At 44.7% G+C, this 24,134-nt stretch overlaps 1 protein-coding gene across 4 annotated transcripts in view; it reads right to left on the bottom strand.

The window, feature by feature from the left end:
- The window catches only part of dmd (dystrophin), a 303,308-nt gene extending 279,702 nt beyond the window's left edge, over window positions 1-23,606 (bottom strand). For all 4 annotated transcript variants that reach the window (XM_030409547.1, XM_030409548.1, XM_030409549.1 and 1 more), the window contains exon 1: window positions 23,338-23,606. In XM_030409547.1, the coding sequence (XP_030265407.1) occupies window positions 23,338-23,419 (82 nt within the window). In that variant the 5' untranslated portion in view covers window positions 23,420-23,606. The remainder of the gene's footprint in view (window positions 1-23,337) is intronic.
- Window positions 23,607-24,134: the final 528 nt, after the last annotated feature.

The following is a 24,134-nucleotide window of genomic DNA, read 5'->3' as shown; positions in this document are numbered from 1 at the left end:
ATTCCCCTGATGCCTCTTTTTCATGTCCAGGGAATGCAGACCATATCACCTCATGTTTACAGCTCTGGGTTTGCATGGAAAAGGTCAGAGCGAACACAAAACAAGGCAGAACTAAAATACTTTATATTCATGGGGCATTTCTATTAGAAACCAACAGGTGTGCAGGTCACCTTGGACCAGTGATTCCTTTTTGGTTTGTGAGCCTTTTAAAATGAAGTCGTGACCCCACGTCAGGAGCTGTTTGCATCGCGCCTTGTGCAGGTAAAATATTCACCAACAGCGAAACGTAAGAGGTGTGAGAGGTTAATGTGACTCCTTCTCCTTTTCTTTCAGATCGCATTGACCGATTTATCTTGAGATCTCTTCAGGGTCTCTCTTCCCCAAGTTTGGGCGAAGAGGAGCAGTTTCAAGAACGCCTACAGCAAAGATATTGCATGCATTTCCATGTATAAGAAAAGCTCCAAAAAGAGCCAGCTGAATGAAAATGAACACACATTCCAGGGGGACGACGCGTCTTTTGCAAACTCAACCCATCCATTAATTCTTCACGTCTCCCACTGACACATTTTCTCCGTCCACTTTTCATCAGCATCATTGTTTCTCCACTGACACTGATGCTGCGTCACAGCCTCTTCCGCTCAGCCTTTCAAACCTCCGTAGAAACAGAGGCTACGGCGAACAAAAAAAGACGCCGCAGGCGAACGCTCAGCTGCAATTTCGATCATGAAAGCCCTAACCGAGGTTTGTTAGATACAACTGCTCAACAGTGGAGGGGGGGGTGGATACATGGAGCCGGAACCTGATGCTCTCCTCTCTCTCTCTCTCTCTCTCACACACACACATAAACACACTTCCTCTGTGAAAATACACAAGGCGTGTGTGCACCACTGTAGCCATGTGTCAGCTCCAGCTGCCTCCAGGCTCACTGGGAGTTTTTTGGGGAAGCGCCCGGGCTGCCAAGGACCTCAGCGCCTACAGTATTGTATCCCAGCTACAGTTGCTATGGCATCTGTATTGTTGCGCTGCCAGCGGCGATGAATGTATGCATGTTTCCCGCGGAGAGCTATCCCGCGGAGGGCGGAGTCATTAGCTTAACGAGCACTGCTCAGATGACACCGCGCGCACACGTAGAAATCACACAGGAAGGCGCACACACGCTCACAGAGAGGCAAAAACAGTCACACTGGTATGTTGTAATTACCCCCTTTTTCCTCCTGGCAGCATGACAAACAGTAAGTCAACCGGAACACTTTGTCTTTTTACGCTCTTGTGTACGATCCTGTGTGTTTGCATATGTGTGTGTTCCTGCTGTGAGTTCACCGTGAAGTTGGAAAATAAAAGGATGGATTACTGTAAATGTAAGGCTTTAGCGATCTGCTCCGCTGGAGTTCGATAATGACCTCAACACCGCCCTGCTTGATAGTAACAGAAGCATGAACTCATCATAGTACTTTATTTCCTTATTTGCACTCACTTTGTGCAGAATAAAATAGTCAAAATCAACTGCTTAAGTGGCAAAACAGCTGAGACAAAGAGAAAAATGGTGTTTCCTTCGCAGATGCACTAAGGAAACACCAAGATGGTTCATCGGCAAGTTTCTAACATTTCGTAACAGCTTGCTTGTCTGTAAGCTGTTGAGCCTGCCCCATATGGTATAAATAATCACTCTTTGGTAGTTGTAGGCTCTAGGGCGGGCATATAACCTCCTATCTGGTCAAATGAGATGCCACTCAAACGCAGCCCTTTCTCAGGATCAAATAAAAAAGTCTCACACATTCAAGTGTGCACAGAGAGGCAGAAAACCCGACACACACTCGCACACTGCTACGCTGTAATTACCACCTCTTTACTCTTGGCAGCATGATAAACAGTTAGTCAACTGGAGCGTTTTTGATCCTGTGTGCGTTTGCACGTGTGTGTCGCCCTGCTGCGAGTTCATCTGAAGGGAATAGAAGGAGGTATTTCTGTAGAAGCGGTGCAAGACTTCAGTAATCAACCACGCTGGTGTTTGATTAAACTAACAAGCCGGGGGAGTCCAGATCACTGTCAGCTCTGAAACGTTCCCAAGCTGATCAACCAAACAAACTCAAAGTCCATTTATCCGAGTCAGACAACGCGCGAGTGTGTGTTCTGTTTGTTTACTTATTAAAGACTCTTATAACCCTGCCCTGAGTGAAATAATCCTGCGGGTAATTCAATTGTGGCTTTTGTTTACTTATTAAGAGCATTTTCACTCCAAAAAACGCTGGCCCAGCTTCCCTCGGTGAGCAAGCAATTAACCTGCCTGGAATTCATTCGACAGCCTCAAGTCAGCAAACGGCACAGTAATAATTTCCTCAGCACTGTGTCTGAGGGATCATCGGAAAAAAACATTAACTTACTCCTCTGTATCAATGTGATAATTGGAATTATGATTATTGGGGGAAACGCACCACCAGCAATCCCCTTCTGTGATTTAATTAGTTTAATAAGCACGCACCTCGACTCAAGACTATCCAGTGAATTACACTCACTCGAAGTCTGCTTATAGATACTTTAAAGACTTCTAGCAGATGCGTTTACATCTAACAACTGTAATCTTTATCTCAAAAGACATTTTATTTGTCACACCTGAACTCACACTTGAACTAGGTATGTCAGCATTAAATTGTTTCAAACATTTTCTGGTTCCAGCTTCTTAAATGTGAGGATCTGCCGCTTGTCTTTGTCATTTATGACAGTAAATGTAGAGTAAAAAGAAGCATTACAATTATTTGACATTTTATAGACTACATGTTTCAATATTGAACTATAAAAAACCTTGATATAGTAAAAGGCAATGGAAATACTCTTTAGTTGGAGCCTTACATCAGCTGATATTTAAAGGTGTAGCAAATTTAAATTGAGCTAAGCTGTGACATTATGATGTCCATGTACTGTGGCGCAGTGATATCTACTGAGGTTAGCATGCTCACCAGAATCTGCTTCTAGAAACTAAAGCATGATTAAATTGTCCATCTGTCTGTCTGTAGTTCACGTATCTTAAGAACCGTTCATCCAGTCTAATTCACACTTGGCAGGTTTGTTGCCGAGGACCCAAGCACATGCAGTGTCAAATTTGGTGCAACTTGGACTAGTGACAAGTTTGATATTAATAAATCTATAGAATAATCAGCAAACTCAGCTCCGTGCAGTGCTGGGGGCGTGGCTACAGCACTCCAGACTGAAGCTGGGCTCACGCATCATTCCTCTCACAGGATCTCATGGGGAAGTAGACATAAACACAATGGAGATTAGCGTTATGCAAGAACTTATTGAATGTTTAAGGAGTCTGGATGAGTGGGGAGATGCAACAAGGTCATGCTCTTCCCCTAACCATAACCAAAGTGTTTTTCATTAAAAGATGTCAACCCAAGGCTCAAACTAATAGTCAGACTTCAGATAGACGTCTAAATTCATCCCTTTTACAAAGCTGTCTTGACTATCCTTGAGTATGACTAATATCCCGTGAATTCTGGGTAAATTAAGACTTCCTTTCACATTAAAAATCATTGCTGACAGAGCAACTGTGTCAAACTGCTCCATTCACTTACAAAAAATCTCAGAGCGAATTTCAAGGTTTTACGTTACACTTGGCAGACTATTACCACTTTAATGACACAGACAACAAAGCTTCAGCTCTGTCCTGCTAATGCGATTCAACATGTCTTCTAATAAAAGCCACAAAAGCCTGCGTTAATAGTTTCCAAACCCAGAGGTCACGGGAGTTAATTCAAAAATACATGTTTTAATTTTATGCTCCTCATCATTTTGTGACAGGAAATTAGTCGTTATTGTCAAACAGGGATTATCTTTCACCAGAAGACAAAACTTTAAGGGTTCCCCTTCCTCCACTGTTATTGTTGATCAAACACACAACACCCAGAGCACCTTTTGAATGATGTTACAAAAGCATACAATGGATTCAAACAACCAGAGGGCTAATTAAATTGTTTAGCTTGTGTCACATTAAGGAATACTTTATCCTCTGAAATGTGTCTTCCACCCTGGTTGATTAAGCAGGGGGACTTACAGCTAGCTTTAATCAGGGACACAACAGAGAGGGAACGTCTATCAATGCTGGAAAACATGGGGAGAATGAAAATGGTTTGAATGGGAGCTCATAATGAAGCTTAAGAAAGACGACGGATTAGAAGGAGCAGTGTGATATTTTGAGAATTACACTCACACGATTGTTTTGAATAACTGTCACAGCTTTTCAAAAGCACCATTTTAAAACCACATCAGGAAGCTGGTTCCCAAAAAGAAAATCCCAACCTGCTTCAGCACCAAACAGCAGACTGTTAACGTTAGCGACCAGCTGGTGAACATAGTGGAGCATTTAGCAGCTAAAGACAGAGACATTTCCCTCAGGAAGTGTCGGGTGAATATTTTACTTCCATTCACCAGGTGGACACAAAATGACTCCAAATGAATGCTAATGTTGCTAGCAGGTTGTGTTTTATGAGCAAATAGAGTGTTAATTAGAACTTGTTGGGCTGCCTGCAGGTGGGCAAAAAAAAAATTCAATGCTAGTTTGGTTATAAAGCAAAAGTCAGGAGACAGTTAGCTTAGCTTAGCATAGCATAGACTAGACTCCAAGCAGAGGGAAACACCTAATGAATAAGTCTGTCACTACTTGATGTGAGTGGCTGACCAATCAGAGTAGCACAGGCGGCCATCTTGGACAAACCACTAACTTGAAAAACCAAAACCTTGAAAAAGGTTCAGTATGTTACAATATTAGCTGAAATATCAACAGAATATGAAGAAACAACAGTTCTGACATTACTACGTCTATGTATTGTGTTGCTGGGATGTTCAGTATGCTAACCAGCTAGTAACACCAGCATCCAGCTTTCCACGCTCCCGATCCCGACCGATAGCTTCATGTCTGATTGAGCTAACTAGCTAACGGCAGCAACAGAGCTGGACTGAATATTGTACCTTCTTAACAAATTTCCATCTTTACCGTGATTTTGAATGTGGTTTGTCCAAGATGGCGGACGCACTAGGGCATGCTCTACTCAAATCGGGTAGTGACAACGCCTACCAACACTTGTAATGCTAATTTATCAAAACATTTGTTCTTGTTTTACTTCATTTTTAAAAATAGTTTTTTATGTATATTTTTTGAAATAACTCTTTCAAAGAGCTTTGCAAGCTATTTCCCATTCCAACAGAGTTTATGCTCCGCTAAACTGAAATGCTGGCTTCAACACATTATTATTCTAAATCATGAAGTGTTCTCTCAATGACCCCAGTGTGCTCTCTGATATCGTTCCCGCTCTATGTTCCATTTGTGCCTTTCAATCTTCGCGTGATTCAGTCTGAGCAGCAAATTCACCGAGACAAATTTCCGCGCTTCTGGCAGCTCAAGCAATATTGATACCAACTTGATCCCAGGAATTAATCCCTCGTTTCCAGCCGACATGGTGTGTATTTACCACATGTTGCTCGGTGCTGAAGGCAATCATTTCCATCACAAAACTTCCTCAGAACACCTGCATATGTTTTGGATGAAAAGACGTCGAGCATCAATTCCATTTTCCTCCCACTCCTGCGCACCCCTGTCTCCAGGTTTAACACAGAGCCACTCACGCTGACAGCAGCTTGAGCCACCGTGGCATCAAATCCAGGGCCCCTTCGTGAATTTAATTCTAGCTAAAGGCGTGTAAACAAGTCAACTAACAGACTCCGAGGCCCTGCAGCCTGAAGAACCGACCAGCCAAGTGAGACTCGCTCATTAAGACACAATTCTGATTGATCTGCACTCCTGCCCGGGTCAAATTAAATCTAATGGAGCGAACTGAGCAGACAACTACAATGCTGGAATTGTACGGTCTTTAATTAAGCTCACACTATCCTGCAGAGATGAATAAATAACAGTGAGGGAGAAAGAAAAAAAAAAAACATTCCCTAACTGTTGCATTTGATGATTTTGACAATGGTGCTTGAAATGGTGATTGATGTGGAGTGCTGCCTCTGCTCAAATAAGATGGCTTTTCAGCTTCCTCTCCTCCGGTTTAATCCAGCTCTTAAATGTTATTTAAATCAATTGACAGAAGACGGCAGATGGTGAATGTTTTGGAGGCGAGGAAGGTGTCATAAAGTTCGATCACTCCCACGCTTCGTTCTCTAAACTGTAAGTCAGGCTCCAAAAGGGACCGGGGGCTTTGGGTTTGTTTTTGGAAATGTGCCACATGGCAACAGCCCTCACGACATTTCAGTGACAATACAAGCCGACAGTAAATCTCTCCCCTGCAGTGTTTCATTTTCATTGGTTTAGTTTATGGTTTAGGTGAGTAGATGCCGTCAAGGTCCATTAAAAAGCCATCCGAAGGTTCTGCGAAAGGCGAAGGAAAGTGTCATCACCTGTTGTCTCACTTGCTAAAAAATAAGGCTTGATTAATACTGGATTTTAAAGGAGACCTATTAAGCTTTTTAGTTTTTTCCCTTTCCTTCAGTATTGAATATGTTCTTGTGCATATATAAGTTAAAAAGTTCAAAAGGTCAAAGTCCACACCAATAGAACCTCCTGTCTCCCACAGAAAACACTGCTACTAAAACGCCTCGTCAGTGGTCCCGCCTTTAATTCCGTGACTCTGTGACATCACACTGTGTCATCATGTCACACGTTTGCATAATTTATGCCAGCAGCTAGCAGCAAAGTTTTATACATTAGAACTGATTTAGCACAGCTGCTCTTGTTGTGAGCAGTGCTGGCTCGGGTGTGTGTGAGCTGACCAATCAGGGGGGGGCCTTAAAGAGACAGGCGCTAAATCACAGGGTTTTAGACGGAGGGGGAATACAGTGATGTGTGACATAAGATGATATATAAAGACGTCACTTCCTGCTTTGTTGGATATCGTTCGCATTTTAGAGACTTTATGAAAAAATAAACTACAAATCAGTCCCTGATGAAACCAACTGTTGTCAGTATAAACTGACTTCAAAACGGAACTTATTTTGTACATTATGACAATAAAATCTGAAATCAAACTGAACCCATTCTGTCGTTTTCATCTAAAAATGTAAACTGTGTCAGGGCAGGTGCTTGTGTGTCGGCTCCAGACTTCAACACGGTAAAAACGGATTCCGCCTGAGCAACAAGACAGAGAGAAGAGGAAAAGGTTGTAGAGGGGACAAAGATATCATACGGGCACGTGAAAATTAAATAGAGGCAGGAAAAGTTATTTATACGGCGTTATCTGTGGTCCTGGCTCCCCGTCTCTCGTCTCAGTCTTGTGTAAGCTGAAAAAGGATCCCTGTCTGATTCGGAGGCGTGGAGGGTGCAGCGGAGCTTCTGGAATATAATCTATTTGCTAATTATAAACCAAGGCTAAAGCACGACCAGGCCGGCGCTCCGCTGAGCTCAGGGCTATACCCAGAGGCTGGGGAGGAATTAGCATAGTCTGCACACTCACTGAGACACACACAGACACACACACAAAGACACACACGTGCACAGAGCCTCAGAGTGATTAGACCCGCCCTGGATGTGAACAGCAATTAACTGCAATCAGAGCCCTGTCCCTCTCCTCCCCGGCCCTCCCACCTTCTCTCCCTGTGTCTCTCGCCCCTCGCTCTTTCATCTGCGTGTCAGCCCTGTCACTTGTTTTTGTCTCTGTGATACTTAGAAAGGGATCCCTCGATATTTAAAATTTGACTTGGTTTCGGGTTTTTGTTTTTTTTTCGGCACACACAGATGGTGTTGCTGCCAGAGGGAACGGTCCGTCGACAGAGGGGGAGAACATCCACGACAATTTAAAAATGTAAAAATCCTCATCTCTTCTGCGTTGAGCTGTGGGTGATCGGTGCATCTTTGCGAAATATTTTTTCCTGGTGATGAGGAGACGATACTCACAGGGTCGGCTGGTGGCGGGCTGTAGCTGGCAACTTGCTAGCTGGAGTCTCTCTAACTGTGTTTACTCTAATAGCATTATTCCACTATTATACACCATGTTGTTTGATAAAATTGTTCTTGCAGGGGGAAAATAAAGCTCTCCAAGCTAGCATCCTTGATAAAGGTCGGAGAGCAAAGTTGTTAGCTCATTAGCTTGATTCGGTTGCTAACGGGAGAATATGGGACTGCCTCAAAACTTAAAAAACAGTAATTCACCCATAGTGTCGCATAGTGTTGACGACTTTTTTTTTATTTTCAGTCCACTTCACTGTTCGTGTTCAGTGTGAAACCAAACATATCATTTGAAACCAAATCATGCTCTTTTCCTAAACCTAACCAAGTACTTCTGCTGCCTAATTCCAACCAAACTGCGACAGTAACTTCACTTTGTCTGAAAGTAAAAAGACGGCAAAATCTTTTGACCACACATGGAACACAAATTCTGCTAGTTTGTCTGCTTGAAGGTAAAGATCCATTCGTCCCACACGTTCCTTGTCCAAACATATATATCATGTAGCTTCTCATATAGCCACCCAAATGGTCTCAATGTGCGGTCAAATACACAAAGTACAGAAAAAGCCTTCACTGCAAGCCTTTACTCTGTGGAGGTGAATAAGCACAAGATAGCTTCCTCCTCTGCGGATTCTCCTGCTCTCCGTCCCCACTGTGGACAGTCAAGTTCACCGAAGTTGAACAAAAAAAAAAAATCCCCATTTTTAAAAATTTCCTTTACAAGAATTTTCCCGGACCACCATGTTCATAAGGCCGCCGTCTCGTCACAGCGGCTTTGATCGCCGTCCTCCTTATTAAAGGATGCTCGTAATGGTGATGATAGAGCCGAAGCTAATTAGTCGCAGCGGTTCCGTCAACTAAATGCAGCAAATGTAATTAAAGTTAGAGAGTGACAGGAAATGAGACCCAGCGGAGAGGAGAGGCATGGTGCATTAAGCGGGGTGTTGAAACCGGAGGTCCAGCTGCACCTCTGATCCGCCGAGACACCTGCAGCCCCTTAATGAAACTCAGAAAGTTAGACACACTGGTCCTGATTTCCCTTCACTGTCTAATAAAACATCAAACATCACAACATCAAAAGCATTATTGAGAGGTGATTTATGCAACATTTTCCCTCGCTATGGTTACCTGACTTAAAAAGGATAATCCTGTTGATCTCAGATATTGAAATATATTTCCAATTCTCTCAGTTCTGTTAGTAGTTGTATTCCTGCTAATAACCCTCTTATCACGAGCTGCACTGTTCTGCACTTCAGGCCATATTTTACCCTGCAAGGATCTGGACTTTCCACGAGGGGTCTGGCAAGAACTTACAATTGGTGTGCAGCACCGGTGAAAAAAAGGTCAGGTTGATTAAATTTCTTCAATCAGAATAATGAAGTGCTGGTTTTATAAAAGTCAAAGGCTCGCTGACGACCTTAAATATTTTCGCACGAGGCTAATGAAACTCCTGCCGAATCAAATCAGATGCGAGAGGCTGGAAAAGACATGCGTGTAATTCATCCCTGCAGTTTCCATTTTCTCGGGTGCCGCATAGTAATAATAGGTAATATGTGATATTAACAACTTTGTTTTCCTGTGATCATAAAATATTCCACCAGCCTTAAGAATGGTTGCAACAAATGGCTGTTGCGGACGGGCTTAACATCGGTTGCGAGATGCATTACCAGAATGACTGAGAGCTCATGCAGGGGGCCCGACGTGAGAAGTCGATTTTGTGCGCTAAATTGCAAAAATCACAGAATCAGTGGTGTGAAATGGAAAATGCATCACAGCGCTGTGTTTGTGATACAGTAATGTTAAACAAAATAAATAAAAAAATCACAAACACGTGCAGAAGATCATTCATGATCCTGATGAATAAAACATCAAACCCAACGCTTCAGTCCTCTAATAGGGTTTCTCACTACCGCACTAACACATCAGGTGTCTTGTGGGACATTTCGATCATGATTCATCAGGAATTGTATTTCTATTCTAACTTTGCTTTTCTGTCAGAGTTGTTGTTTAGACATGTTGCAGTTGCCAGCCTGTTCTCAATCCCAGCTTATCAAATACAGCAGCCTGACCCTAACCACTTGCCCTACGCTCCTCAGTGTGACGGCACAGGTACGCCTCCAGCCTCAATTCTTGAAGTGTAGTAGTATAATGAGCAAGAGAAGTCTGTGTCAGGGGGCAGTTGGAGCCGAAAGCTAACCAAGTACATTTAGAGCCTAAACCTAAAAAAGGAGCTTAAGAGCCGAAACCTAACCAAGTAGTTTTAGAGCCTTAACCTAACCAAGTAGCTTTGGAGCCAAAACCTAACCAAGTAGTTTTAGAACCGAAACCTAACCAGGTGGCTTTAGAGCCGAAACCTAACCAGGTAGCTTTAGAGCCGAAACCTAACCAGGTAGCTTTAGAACCGAAACCTAACCAGGTGGCTTTAGAGCCGAAACCTAACCAGGTAGCTTTAGAGCCGAAACCTAACCAGGTAGCTTTGGAGCCGAAACCTAACCAGGTGGCTTTAGAGCCGAAACCTAACCAGGTAGCTTTGGAGCCGAAACCTAACCAAGTAGCTTTAGAACCGAAACCTAACCAGGTAGCTTTGGAGCCGAAACCTAACCAAGTAGCTTTAGAGCCAAAACCTAACCAGGTAGCTTTAGAGCCGAAACCTAACCAGGTAGCTTTAGAGCCCTAACCTAACCAGGTAGCTTTGGAGCCGAAACCTAACCAGGTAGCTTTAGAGCCGAAACCTAACCAGGTAGCTTTAGAGCCGAAACCTAACCAGGTGGCTTTAGAGCCGAAACCTAACCAGGTAGCTTTGGAGCCGAAACCTAACCAGGTAGCTTTAGAGCCCTAACCTAACCAGGTAGCTTTGGAGCCGAAACCTAACCAGGTAGCTTTGGAGCCGAAACCTAACCAGGTAGCTTTGGAGCTGAAACCTAACCAGGTAGCTTTAGAGCCCTAACCTAACCAGGTAGCTTTGGAGCCGAAACCTAACCAGGTAGCTTTAGAGCCCTAACCTAACCAGGTAGCTTTGGAGCCGAAACCTAACCAAGTAGCTTTAGAGCCGAAACCTAACCAGGTAGCTTTGGAGCCGAAACCTAACCAAGTAGCTTTAGAGCCGAAACCTAACCAGGTAGCTTTGGAGCCGAAACCTAACCAATTAGTTTCAGTGCCTAAACATAATCAAGCAGCTTTAGAGCTGAAAACCTAGACCCTAAACCCTCTCACTGCTTACAGAAAAGCTACATATCTGTATGTGTTAGCATTATTAATAGTTTACTAGCTGTCGACTGTCACTGATGTTTCCTCTGGCCAGTTGTAAGCTGAAATACAGCCAGGTCCTCTCAGGTCATTGCTTTGTAACAAACAGCAATAGCTACTCTTTATATCCATTATTTTCTGAAGCCGGGACACCTTGCTCTCCTGCCCAATCTTCAGTGTGCTGACAAAGATTTCCGTCCCTTTGAGTATGTAGCATGTTAGCGGGGGCATCGGCAGCTGTTGCGCTTAGAGGCTTTGAAAGTGGCGACACAGAGGGAGCAGAACAGAGAAAGAGGAAAAAGTATTTGGCCAGTGGGATGCTTCTCACAGTGGTCTACATCTGGCGAGTCAGACTGCTTGCTAACCAGCTCGAAGACACACCGAACACCCCGCAGACCCTCACCGGATCTCATTTTTAAGAAGCACGACCTTCAAAATACAAAATCTCTCCGTTCCCGCAAGCTCCGAGGGTGCACTGTCCTCCAGACCTTCAAAACTGCCGTAATATTCTTTGTTCTGTCTTACTACCCTGTTCCTGCACCTGGTACTGTTTTCCTCCTCAAAGCCTCCTGTTTCTCCGGCTCTACACCTCTGAACCTCTCCATCCAAGCAGCTTTAGCAGAAATATGCTCTTTCAACCCACTCCACTCCATCTCCTCAGTATATGCTTCATCTGAAATCCTCCTGCGACTCGCCCTCCCCAACCTCCAACCTCCTTGCATTCTTTTTTTCTATTTTTTTTTTTTTTTTTTACACCTTCCCGTCCCTTCATCTGTCCCTCCATCGTATCAGCCATTCAACCTTTCAACCTAAGTGTCCCTATCTGCCCTCTGGCCATCTGTCTCAAATTCTCTGACGTTTTTCTTTTTTCCCCCCTTCATCTGTGCTTTTCTAAATCATCTCTCCCATCCCCATCTTTCCTCTCAACAACCTTGTGACACCATTTCAGGGAGCAAAAAAAAAAAAAATGAAAAGACCATTGCTGACATTGGTCTCATAAAAAGAAAAAGAGGCAGGAAGAAAAGGCGCGCGGAACAGAAGAGAGTCGAGAGGCCGGGAGTGTGCCTTTGTGTGCTTTGTGTGTGTCAGAGACGACAGCGCAGAATGAAACAGCGAAACAGAAAATGAAAATCAAGAACAATGGAGAGACGGCAAAGCAATACGAGAGGAGAGAATACAGGGGAGAAAAGGAGAGGGAGAGAGATGGAGACAGCAAGAGAACAAACAAGAGAGGAGGAGCGCAAATACTGGGGAGAGCAAAGGCCAGATTAAAAAGTGCTTGGCTGAAACTGAATCGGAGGCAACTGTGGATCCATAACCTGCTGAGCTGTGAGAGCACATACAGAGAGAACTGTCGCTAAGCTGACACACACACACTTAGGCATGCACATACACTCCTCGCGAATGCACTGACGTCACAGTGCTCACCTGGCTGCGAAAAAACAAACACAGAAGTGTTTCCTGTGCAGACTTCGCAGTGAGTCGTGCTTGAGCACAGGGAGAGCTGCTTATATACCATTTTATTGACAGTCCATTTAATGACAATGTCAACGTGAAAGGTCCAGTTTCTCTTGCGTCCGGGGGGGGGGGCGTTTTAGCCTCTTTCAGCATTTTGTTTTGCTTCGTCTCTTCACATGTAATGAATCTGTTCTGTTTAAAGATACAACAGTCTGTACTCTACCACCAACACCTGACGCCAACTGTGTTCGTCTGCTGTTTGAGATGGAAGAAAGCAACCTGCCACAAAAGTATCATGACACAAAAGTAATCCTCGATAAAAGAAACGCCAAAGAACTGTAAAGCATTTTAATAGAATTTGTTAAAATATTATAACAGTTATAGTTTCCAATTCTTTCTCCAGGAACATGTTAGCACCTGGCGGTACGTGTTTATGGATGTTTTACGATGTGCTAAGACCAACTGGGTTGTAAGAAAAACCCATTTATGTTAGTTGAAACTGAACATTACATGCTTAAACATTTATTAGTGTGGAAATCAGTGTGGTTAAATCAGATTCAGTTAATTTAGCTGACATCAGTAGAACTGAAAAAAACTCATCAATAAACAGAGACACTGAGAGATGTTCTTCTCTCTAACTCAAGATTGAAAATGTGAATCACTATCACAGCAGTGAAGCATGGATGAGTGTCGCGTCAGCATTGCTGAAACTATTGGCTGACTAACTGATCAACAAAGGAACGCAAGAGAGTTATAGGTCAGATTCACCAAACTCTCTCTCACTGCACAAACTTGTCAGAATTTGCTTGTTCCAATTTGCTGAACGCCTCCTTTTCATAAAGAGACGCTGTTTTTCGCAGGATTGAGTCATTAGCTTAGCTGATGCCCACAACTGCTGCACGAGCCTGTCTGTTCGGTTCCGTTTGAGATCAAGTTTTATTTGCAATAAGGTCACAGCTGCGGCACAGAAAGCATATTAGGGAGCTTCAGCGGGTGCTGTCAGAGATCAGCAGATAAAAACATTACATATTTAGCAGTGACAGTAGTTACATGCTCCGGTGCAGCTCCGTGACGTGACAGAAATAAAGAAGCGGCAGTCTGACAGGAAAAAAAAAAAACGCCTCGCTTGAGCAAAGCAGCACATGATTAAACTGCGGGGCGGTCAAGGGAATATGACAGTCAGATATGAATAAGAGAATACTTGACAAGTGTAACAGCTGAGGATACTCCTCTAAAACAGTGACTAACACAGAGACCCTGAGGCAGCTGCTGGTGTGTGAGAGGTTTCCACTGAATTGTGGCTGGCTCACTTTCCAATGCAGTATTCATTGAGAAGAGAGGAGAGAGGCCTTATTTAAGCGCCATTCTTTTTCTGCACACGCTCACAAAGACGCACCTAACATACTGCCGGGAGACGCCGGGGCATTTTGAATTCCTGGAGAGAAATCACCGCGGGTCTTAAGGCAAGTGTTGAAGGATGCGGTCGGAGGAGGGAGACGCGGCAGGAGCGCAGATGGGGAGGTGATATCCCTCTTTTAAATTAAACTAGTCTCTCTTTTCAGCATCTTTCCCATCTCCCTCCAGTTCATATCATTTATTCAACTTTACCTGTTATTTCCACGCAGGGAACACGGGCAGAAGTGCATAATCTATAAGGCGGGGTGTCTTATTATGAGGTCTTTCTGTGGTGGATGGCTGTAAAAGAGCAGATGAAGAATCTTTCATTGCACACAGTATTTGCCCAGAGACGGCTTTTATTTCCATTTGCATGTCGCATTTGTGTATTTGTATATGTTGAATGCTGATATGCCAGTCTAAAATCTTAAAACATCTTGTGTGCGCTTCTTCATATACAACCCAATCACCACGGATATGTTGAATCTTTACATTTCATTAGGTTCAATTTTCTATATTATTTTGTGACAAAGCTGTGCTTATGTTCTTGTTAGGTTGAGGCACATAAACACCCAGTTGAGGTTCCTTAAAGAGCATTTTCTGGCTTTAATGTCAGTTTTGGTTGCCACAAACACAGTTGGAGGTCTAATGCAAAACACCCACCAAAAAAACAGCTGGTGATGCACCGACATCCTGTCAAAAATGTCCTTCTTTAATGCCACAAACACTGCAGGAAATTGCCCCGACATTATCCTCAAAAAATATCCAGCAGTGTACGGCTTACATATTCAAAGCGCCGAGACTTCCGCCGACCGCGCTAACCGGCTAAATTGCTAGTTTAGTGCCAGGCTAACTTGAGCGAGGACAAAATGATTTCATCCCGTGGCTCTTTTAGACTTTCCAAATGCTATCGGACCAAATTGCTCAAATTGGATTTTGACATTTTGCAGGGGCGGTGACACCTGAAAAAAACGTATCTACTCTTCAACAGACGTTCTGTCACTATGTAAGCTTACGGGAAAAATTCTTTTGGGGCCACAGTGCGTAACATGACACAGTTTGGCCTCTAGGAACAACGATTTAAAGCCTGGCACTCTTTCTTGACGTTTGCCCTTTAACCCTGAACCACTACCCATTATGTAGGACATGCTTCAGTAGTTCTTCCATCAAAATGACCCAGAAGCGCTCTTTTTTTATCCTTCACACAAGTGTTTTTATCCTTTTTTATGTGCAGAACCTAACAGAACAAAAGGGTGCAACACCATGAAGATCTTCAAGGAGAGACTGTCAGACTGCATTCATCGTCCAGTTTGGATAGAGCCTCTTCAGTCTTACCTCTCAAACAGCCTCTTTTCAAAAAATCTTTTTGGCACATTTGAGGCCTTTTATTGGATTGTCAACCGTAGTGAGAGGGCAGGAAATGAAGGGAGAGGAAAGGTAAACATGGACAAGCAATAAAGGTCTTGAACCGCTCTGCGCCTCGGGCCACCGGGGCACCACCCCTTCGACAGCCCTTTGAAGGTCCGTCCCGAAGAGAGGATCGCCCAAAATGTCTTCAATCAGAGGTCTGAAACTCAAAGATAGAAGTACAGTGCACGAGCTCACAAACACACATGCACAGTGTGTCAGATACTGACGCTGCAGAGAGGATCAAAGTGGAGCTGTTATCGCCCCATCATGTGGGTGCACATCAAGCTAAATGATCGCTTCAGGACTATTGATCCAATTCGGTCAAATGATGGTAATGATTCTTGATGATCTCCTTGAGTTCGAGAGCCAACACCGCTCACCCTTTCCCAACTCGCCTCTCTTCAGATCTTTTTTTACTCCTGCGATCGTCCTCTTTGTTCGGAGCCCCGTCACTTTTACTGTGAGTTTAAAAGTTAACCCAAACTATTAATCCACGCTCTGACGAGTTGAAAAACCAGACTAATCCAAAACTCAGGGAGGATTCTGATCCCGAGCCCAGTGCAAGCGGGAAAAGGTTGCTCCTCCGACTCAGGATTCCCACCCATCACCTAAACCCCACCGACTGCGACTAATCACGCAAAAGTCACGTTGGACAGTTTCTCCCCTGATGACCCCCGCGTCAACTGTCAGAGAGCGCCGCTGATGATGATGCATCAGTCAAAAAAGACGCGATAATCTGCGCAGGGAGAACGTCCTTTTGTGGCTGACTACGGCCCAGCGTGGCACTTCCCCCTGGCCTGATTGATCGATCCCCCCCGCTGCGAGCCGTTGGCCCACTTCCATGAGAATGGGGTGCAACCTGATTCTGATTTCCCTGACATGACTCCTCCTAACCCAGAAAGAGCTTTTTGTGTGCGTGGACTTGTGTGTGTGTGTGTGTGTGTGTGTGTGTGTGTCTGATTGAGCAGGGAGGGGGGGTTCCTCTGGGATCCTCGACTGCCAGACTCATTACAACATCCCCACACAGCCTCCTCCCCTGGTCTGTAGTGACCCAGAAACTTCATATGGGTCGGATCCTACGCTGAACCCTCCACTCCACCCCGACTGAGAGACGGAGTGTCTTCGCATCCGTCACGACTCAGTCATTCACTCCGCCGCCCGACCCTTTTTTTTTTTTTTTCTCCTCCTCCCTGAAGAAAACAACAGCTGCCTTTCTCCTCCGCCATCCTTCTTGTTGTGTTGTTTGTTTTTCTCTCGCTCTCTCACCACCAAGCGTCAACCCGACCTGGCTCTCTCTCATACAGAGCCAGACTCAAATCTCCCAAGAACAGGCGGATCTGTTCCCACACATTCATCTTCATTGCCAGCAGCTCGCACGGTCCCTCTGAGGACACCGACGGCGCCAGCGGCTGCCTCTGCTGCCATCTTCTGTCTGCAGACGCGACTGTCTTGATCGCGTGAAAGCCACTGACTCACAGTTGTTGGAGCTTATTAATGTGTCATCAAGCGGGAGGATTGATGAGTCTGTTCTTGCTTTAAACAAGACCTCGCTTTTATATTTATACCTGCTGCCTGCTTTCATACAGTACATGCCCTTCTTCGGTTGTTCCACTGGAGTTTGGTGACTTGTTCAAGGGCACCAGGAGGCTTGGAGCTGCAGACTCATCTTTGGCTGGACTGTGCCATCATATGCTTCAATAGCTGGTTTACCATCCACCTGTTTCTTTGGTCAAATTGTGTCTTATAAAGCCAGAGCGTAAAACTTTAAATAATCTTAATAAAATGACGTAAAAGTTGGTGCACCGATAAGAGAAAACAAACTACAATATAAAACAGACACAGCGAATTAATTATGTCGCTTTAGTCCTTTAATCCTACAAAATATCGCAACACCAGATGAACACCGTGTTGGTGTTATTGCACATCGTATGTAAGTTAGCTACATGCTAATGTTTGTGGCTATGGCTACTTTAAAGCAGACAAAAACAATTTGCACTCGTGTTTTTGTTGGCAATTTATTAAGTTTCAACATGTTTATCTTTAAAAAAAAAATTATTTAATTGAAATAATAATGTTATTCTCTTGGAAATTATTTACCGTACAACATTTTTTCCAGCGTTTGCTCCACGTTCTGCTGTATTTTCGTCCCTGTGAGGCCTGTTGACATCACATCCAGCATTCTGCCGCCCTCAAAATGTCATTACCCGGATGGCGCTTCTCAGTCAAGCTTTAAAAAATGTGTCGAAGCGTCGTTTCTTTTTCTTCATTTCACTGAGACTGATTGGACACGAGAGGTACAGCTGTTACTCTGTTCTTATATGTTCACTTTTTTTACTTTACAGGTTACATTTTGCTGTTTGAGAACTTATCTATCGAACTTTTTGGCTAGTTAGCTCTGTGTCTCTTTTATTTAACGATTTGCTTCGTCGGGCCTGCACTGATTTATTTTGTCCTTGGTTGCTGAAGATAAGCAAACACGAGGATAAAAATAACGGCCGGTTCATTATTAAAACGCGTCCTTAGCCTTCTCTCCCCGTCCTAAATGCAAAATGGCTGTTTTGTAAATGCGACCTGAAGGCTGACATTAACTGAAAAACAGGGAGCTTGTCGCGCTAAAGTGTCCCCCGACGCCGCGGCTGTACTCAGATCAGTTACTCCTCCCGCGCAGCTGACAGATGAGGTTAAGGTTTAAAAGACAGCGCGTCTGATCCTAAAACAGCGCTGAGGGACAACTTAAATCACTGAGTATTTATTGATGGCCTTGTGTGAGTCTGCATGCAGAGTATATTTAGAGTTGGTGTGCGAGCTCTTTAACAGTCCTGGCTTCATGGGGCGGGGGTTCTCCGTAGGAAGAAGGGGGAGAAAACAACAAAATAATCGAAGAGTCTACATCAGAAGATAATCAATGAAAGCTAAAAAAAAAAAACACACCGCTGTGGATGACTTGAGGGATAAACTGGGGAGCAAGATGAAGAGTGTATGTGGCGGAGGAAAAGAGTGAGAGAGATAATCACTTGAAAGAGGAGGATCGGCCTGGAAAGAGGGCAGAGGGCGGCGCCGGGGCAGGAAGAGACGGATCAACAGCAAGAGAGGAATCAAAAGAGGAGAGGAGCGCAGAGGTGAAGCGAAAGGACGAGACAAAAAGAGAAAGTGAAGGAAAGAGGGGGAAAGAAGCAAAGACAAGTTGAAAAGAGGTGAGGAGGAGAGAAGCGCAGCGAGATGAAGAGGCGCGGGGAAGAGGAAACGAGGAATGAAGCGAAGCGAGGCGAGGCGAAGTTAAACGAGAATAAATGACGCGTCGATCAAAGAGACGCGACGTGATGAAGAGTGATGTCACGACAACGGGAGAGAAGTCAAGAGAGAAAAGAACAAGCCAAGTGAAGACAAGGGAAGTGATGTCATTTAAAAAGAGGGGAAGTTAAATGGAAAGGAAGTATGTGATGTCAATCGAAGACGGTGAAAAAAGAGAAGTTGAACGAAACGAAGCGAGATGACAAGAAGTTATGTCATAGGAATCAGAGAGAGAAGTGAGGTGAAGTGACGTCGAAAGAGGAAAAGTGCAGCGGAATGAAGGGACGCAAAGACGAGAGAACAAAGTTGGGGGAAAAATGGGGAGAAATAAAAAGCAAAGCGGAGTTAAAGGAAGAGAGGATATGAATTGAAGTGATATCGATCTTAAAGATTAGAAGTTAAGAGAATTTAGGTGAGACGTGAAGTAAAGACAAGTGAAGTGAGGTAAAAAAAGAACAGAGGTGAGATGAAGTAAAGTGATTTCAAGTCCCAATGAAGGAAATTGAAGCGATATTGAGGGTTAGGTGAGTTGAAGTGAGGTGAAGAGAACCGAAGTGGAGAGATGTGACGTCAAGTCAAAAGAAGCGAGGTAAACAAGAGATCTGTTGTGTTTCTATCCTGACCTCAGGCCCTCGGGGGGAACCCTGCTTTTTCCTAGGTGTGCCCGCTGTTTTGCATATCACACAGGGGTCCTCAGGGTGCAGGTGTCCACGGTAACGCCCGAGTCTACCGGCCTGTCTGCTCCAATCGGGATTAGAGTCAAGAGATCTGCTCACGCAAGAATACACACACACAGACACACACACACACACACACACACACAGCCCATCTCCCACACACAATAAAAGGTTGTCAATGTTGATAAATTCGGCCATTTTAAAAGCAATCTAAAACAGAACGCAGCTCCACACACACACAGACTCACACACAGCCTGCAGCAGGGATAAATCAGGTGGGCGACATGTCGTCAGCTGCATACCTCTGTGTTGCTTTCATATATAAAAATGCAGGACCAAGGAAAAACTGTCTTTATCTGTCTATCAATGCAAAAGTACGCAACACAGTACATGTCCCAACATTTTATTTAAAAAAAAAAAACATTTACGATATATGATGACATTCTTTAAAATATATTTTCAACATTCTTTCAGAAATATAAGTTGTCGTTTGTCGTGTCGTGTTTGCGTTGCGAGAACAGCTGTTTCCTGTAAACAGCAGGTGCGGAGCAGAGTGAGGACGTGCCACACCGGGTCGTGACCCGAACACTGTCGGCGCTTCTTCAGTGGATCTGGTGCCGACAGTGCACGGGAAAACACGTGCACACATTTGTTATTAAAATACCAGAAAACACTTTTCCTCGATTAGCTTCTTAACGCTTGTTAGCAGGATCCTTTGCGTTCGTGACATTGTTTTGCAGTTTTGGTTCATTCACAGCGATATTTCGGCCTTTTATCTGTTTGATCTGGGTTTTTCTTGCTGGTTTTAGGTGGGAGGGCTCATCCAGGAAAAAGGTTTTCTGCTCCAATCAGGATTCAGCAACATTTCAAACCGGATTTGATGGAAGTCAGGCTCTGTTTTAAATAAAATCTGATCAAACCACGCCCACATAATCTTAATGAAGCGGATAACAACGTTTGTGTGATAAATTATCAATGAATAATATTTAAAGATGTTTTCAACATTATTATTTCAGTGGTTTCTCATTCATATTTCATCTTATTGGAAAAAATGTGCATCAGGTTTGATGTATTTTGAGAAATGCATTATTAAAGAACATGTTTCAACAGCGCTGTCGGTGTGTCTCCATTTCAGACATACTTTAATACTTTAATCCGGACTGCAGGACACACAGACACATTATACCACACAGAACATGGCATGTAAAATATGCTGAGTGGGGTCTGCCACACAGAGTCAGACAGCTGGATTTAGCTCCTGACTGACAGTCCGGTCGTACAGCCGGGAAACAACTTGGGTGGTAAAAACACGAGAGGAGCGGAGGAACTTGAAAAGACAAGGGAATGACAGATGTACTGAGAATAGATCGGGGAGAGAGAAAAGAGGCTGATGTTTTGGGAGCAAAAGGAGAGTTTTTAGAGAGATAAAGGGAGAGGCTGGAAAAACAGAGAGAAGGTGTGGGGGGGGAAATGAAAGCAGTGGAAGAGGAGAGAGGGAGTAAAGGAAAAGAAAGAGAAGGCAGGTGGGGAGCATGGCAACCTCCCGAAGCAGGCAATCTGACACCACGCACCAGCCGTCCGTCAGGCCAGCTGACCGCTATTTCCAGCATGAGATGACCCACCAGCTGTACCGCGGGGGGGGGGAGAGGGCGAGAGACATGCAGAGAAAGTGTGTGTGTGAGAGAGAGAGAGGGGGGGGGGAAACAAGGCTTTATTTATTTGCCGAAGCTTCTTTAAAGCGGGCAGGTCAGCAGAGAAAACGAGGTGTTCGGACAGAGAGACGAGAGGAGCTTCACGTCCCGAGGTCCAAAGAGCTTGACTCTGCCGTCCACCTGTCCGTCTCCGTCAGTCAGCGTCGGTCCATTCCGGGTCATCCAGTATTTACAAGCGCTATAAGAGGATATCAAACCTCGGCGGGCCTCTGAAAAATCATCCCCACCGAGCTGCGAGAGGGGGGCTCAGTGTTGGGGTCACACGAGTGGAGTTTGGCCAGTTAGCTCAGGAACAATTCGGTCCTGATTTAGTTCTACAACTTGTTGATGAGGGGAGTTCTGTGTGATCCTAACGTACCAGCGTGGCACAGAAGGGAACACGAGACATATATAAAATACAGGATCATCGCGTCGCAGGGAGCGGCGGCCTGGAGAATCAGGTTCTTGTGGGTTTCACGCTGCTCCTGGTGACTGGGCCTCAGATGTATGTCCTCTTACGTATTCCCATTTCATGCTCCATTAATACAACCCTGCATTTCAGAGGTAAATAATGTACTTTTTACACCCCGGCATTTAGCTACAACAGTAACTACACATTGGTGGATGAGTATCAACAACCTCATAATGTCAGATATTATAACAGATCTGTCACAAGGGGGGGTTTTAACGCATTACTTGCTAGTATGTTAACTTTTTGAAATGGTAAGTACATTTTGCTGAGGATACCAGTCATCGGGGTCATCTCAGGAGAACGCACATGTAGCATTTTAACAGAAAACGGCTGCATCAAAATGTCAGCTCTCTGCAACAACAACTCAACTGATTGAATCCCCTACAATTCATCGCAATAAGGACGTGACGTTGTAGAACTTATTATGCATGTGTAAAACAATAACTTTGATTAAGTTGAATGGTGTAAATACTCCACCACACTGGGATGCAGAAATACATAGAAGCACAGGCCGTGGAGGAAACTTCTATTCACAAATCGCCGACTTGACGCGACGACAGCGAACACGCCACAGTCCAGGGAGAGGGTCTGGCAAAAAGACGCTATTAAAATGCATCATGGGAAACGTAGTATCCAGTGTTTTGGTTTCGGCGCGGCTCAGCATGCGCAAGAGTCCGGATATCTCGGCCTGTGCTGCTTCAGTACTGACCCACCCTTTCTTTGAATCCGTCTTTAAAGTCCACCAACTTTTTGGTAGTGTAATACCGCATCTTTCAATTTGAAGCTCGCCCCTCAGTGTCGATTATCTATTTAATTTAGGGATTAGACAAAGATTTGTATTCCTTTTTTTAATAGTTCAAGTTGAATCTTATTGATTTTGTGCCTCACTTCCTATATTATTACAGAAAAAGGCGATCAAATTCTGGCGTTTCATCTTAAAGCCACATTATGTAGGAACTGATGGGGGAGACACCATTCACTCTATTAAAGGACACTGTACCATCATATTTTACGAGAAAAAAAGTGACATGAAGTTGCTGTAATTGCTCATAGTCGACATATTGTGCATCTATAACTGCGCACACACCTCACCGCGCTCTCCCCGATGAGCAACAAGTCGAGAAATACACTGCGGACAAGGTCACCAGCTGGCATGTGCTGTTTTTAGCTCCGATAATGCCCCAGCAGTGTCAACATCCTCTCCACACGAGGAAGAGGAGAGCTCATGGGAAATGGAGTTCCCAATTCCCACACCGGTGCCGGCGTCATGATGTACAGAGGGTGCAAAGTGGCCGAAGCGCAGACACATTTCTCACAGAGCATTACTCCACATTTCTGCACGTCTGACGGAGGCTAAAAGCAGCCTGCGTGTAGCACCTTTAACACCACACAGATGTGGGATCTCAAATGATAAAACAAAGCGGGGGTGACACACGCAGAGACACAGCAGCGCCCTGAAATTATGAACTTCACTTTTACACCTCCTTCATTATCACATCCAAAAAACCAATCAGCAGTCACATGGAGCCACTTTTACCAGGTGTTTATGCTCAGAAAACACACAATCAAAATCACATAAATCAGATTGCAGAGTTTCATTTTTGCAGCTGTGACACTTGTGGGGAAAAAGAAAAAAAAAGTTTGTTTGATGATTTTAAAGTTGTTGTCAGGGAGCATCCTCGCCTCGGCAGCGCGCACAGGTGTCACACACACACACACACACACACACACACACACACTAGGGACGCTTTGATGTCCTACCGGATCGACACTTGATGATCTCTCCAAACTCGTCCTCCACCGGCTCGTCGCAGTAGTCCTCGGGGCGCACTCCCTCCGCCATCGATAACAGGGCACCAAAAAAAAAAAAAAAAAAAAGTTATCTGTGAATAAAAGAGGAGATTAAATCCACCGGGAGGGAGAGAAGAGACCCAAAGTACAAATCCAGAACCGGTGAAAGTGTGGACGCAAGAACCGAGGAGCTCCAGAGTAGAGGAGGAGGTGGTGGTGGTGTCAGTGGTGGTGGTGGAGGAGGAGGACCGGGTCTGTCAGACACGGACAGACGGAGAGGAGCAGGTGTGCATGCGGGGGCTGGGTGTCGGAGCATTCCCACCTCTAAATAGTAGGATGCTGGGTGGTGGCTGTCCGCGGGGCCCCGTCCCGTTTGGCGGACGCCATGCGTAAAACCCGACACCCAGCGGACGCATCAGTGGACGCTTATTTCCGCACCGGGGTGGGGAGGGAGGGAGGGAGGGACGGGGTTGGAGGGGGTTCCGATGATGCAGCTGCAACTTATCAAGGTGAGTCAACTGTGGAGCCGTCCTCCGCTGGGCGGTGCAGCCAATCAGCAGTCACTTTATTACTGACGCGTCACGATTTCTCGTTATAACCTCGATCTGATCGACAAAAATGAGTTTAGTAGGTTACTGCTCGCTTTGATGTTCGGGGATCTGGGTCGCAGAGTTTAGAGCAGCACAGAAACATGGATGGACTTCACTCTGAAGCGGAGAAAGTGAGGGAAAGCCTGACAGATGTGACATTTGTGAGCCGCAACACGA

This window comes from Sparus aurata, chromosome 24, assembly GCF_900880675.1.
Source record: "Sparus aurata chromosome 24, fSpaAur1.1, whole genome shotgun sequence".
Taxonomy (NCBI): Eukaryota; Metazoa; Chordata; class Actinopteri; order Spariformes; family Sparidae; genus Sparus; species Sparus aurata.
Note: the sequence above shows the minus strand (reverse complement) of the source record. Positions and strands in the feature narration are given on the sequence as shown.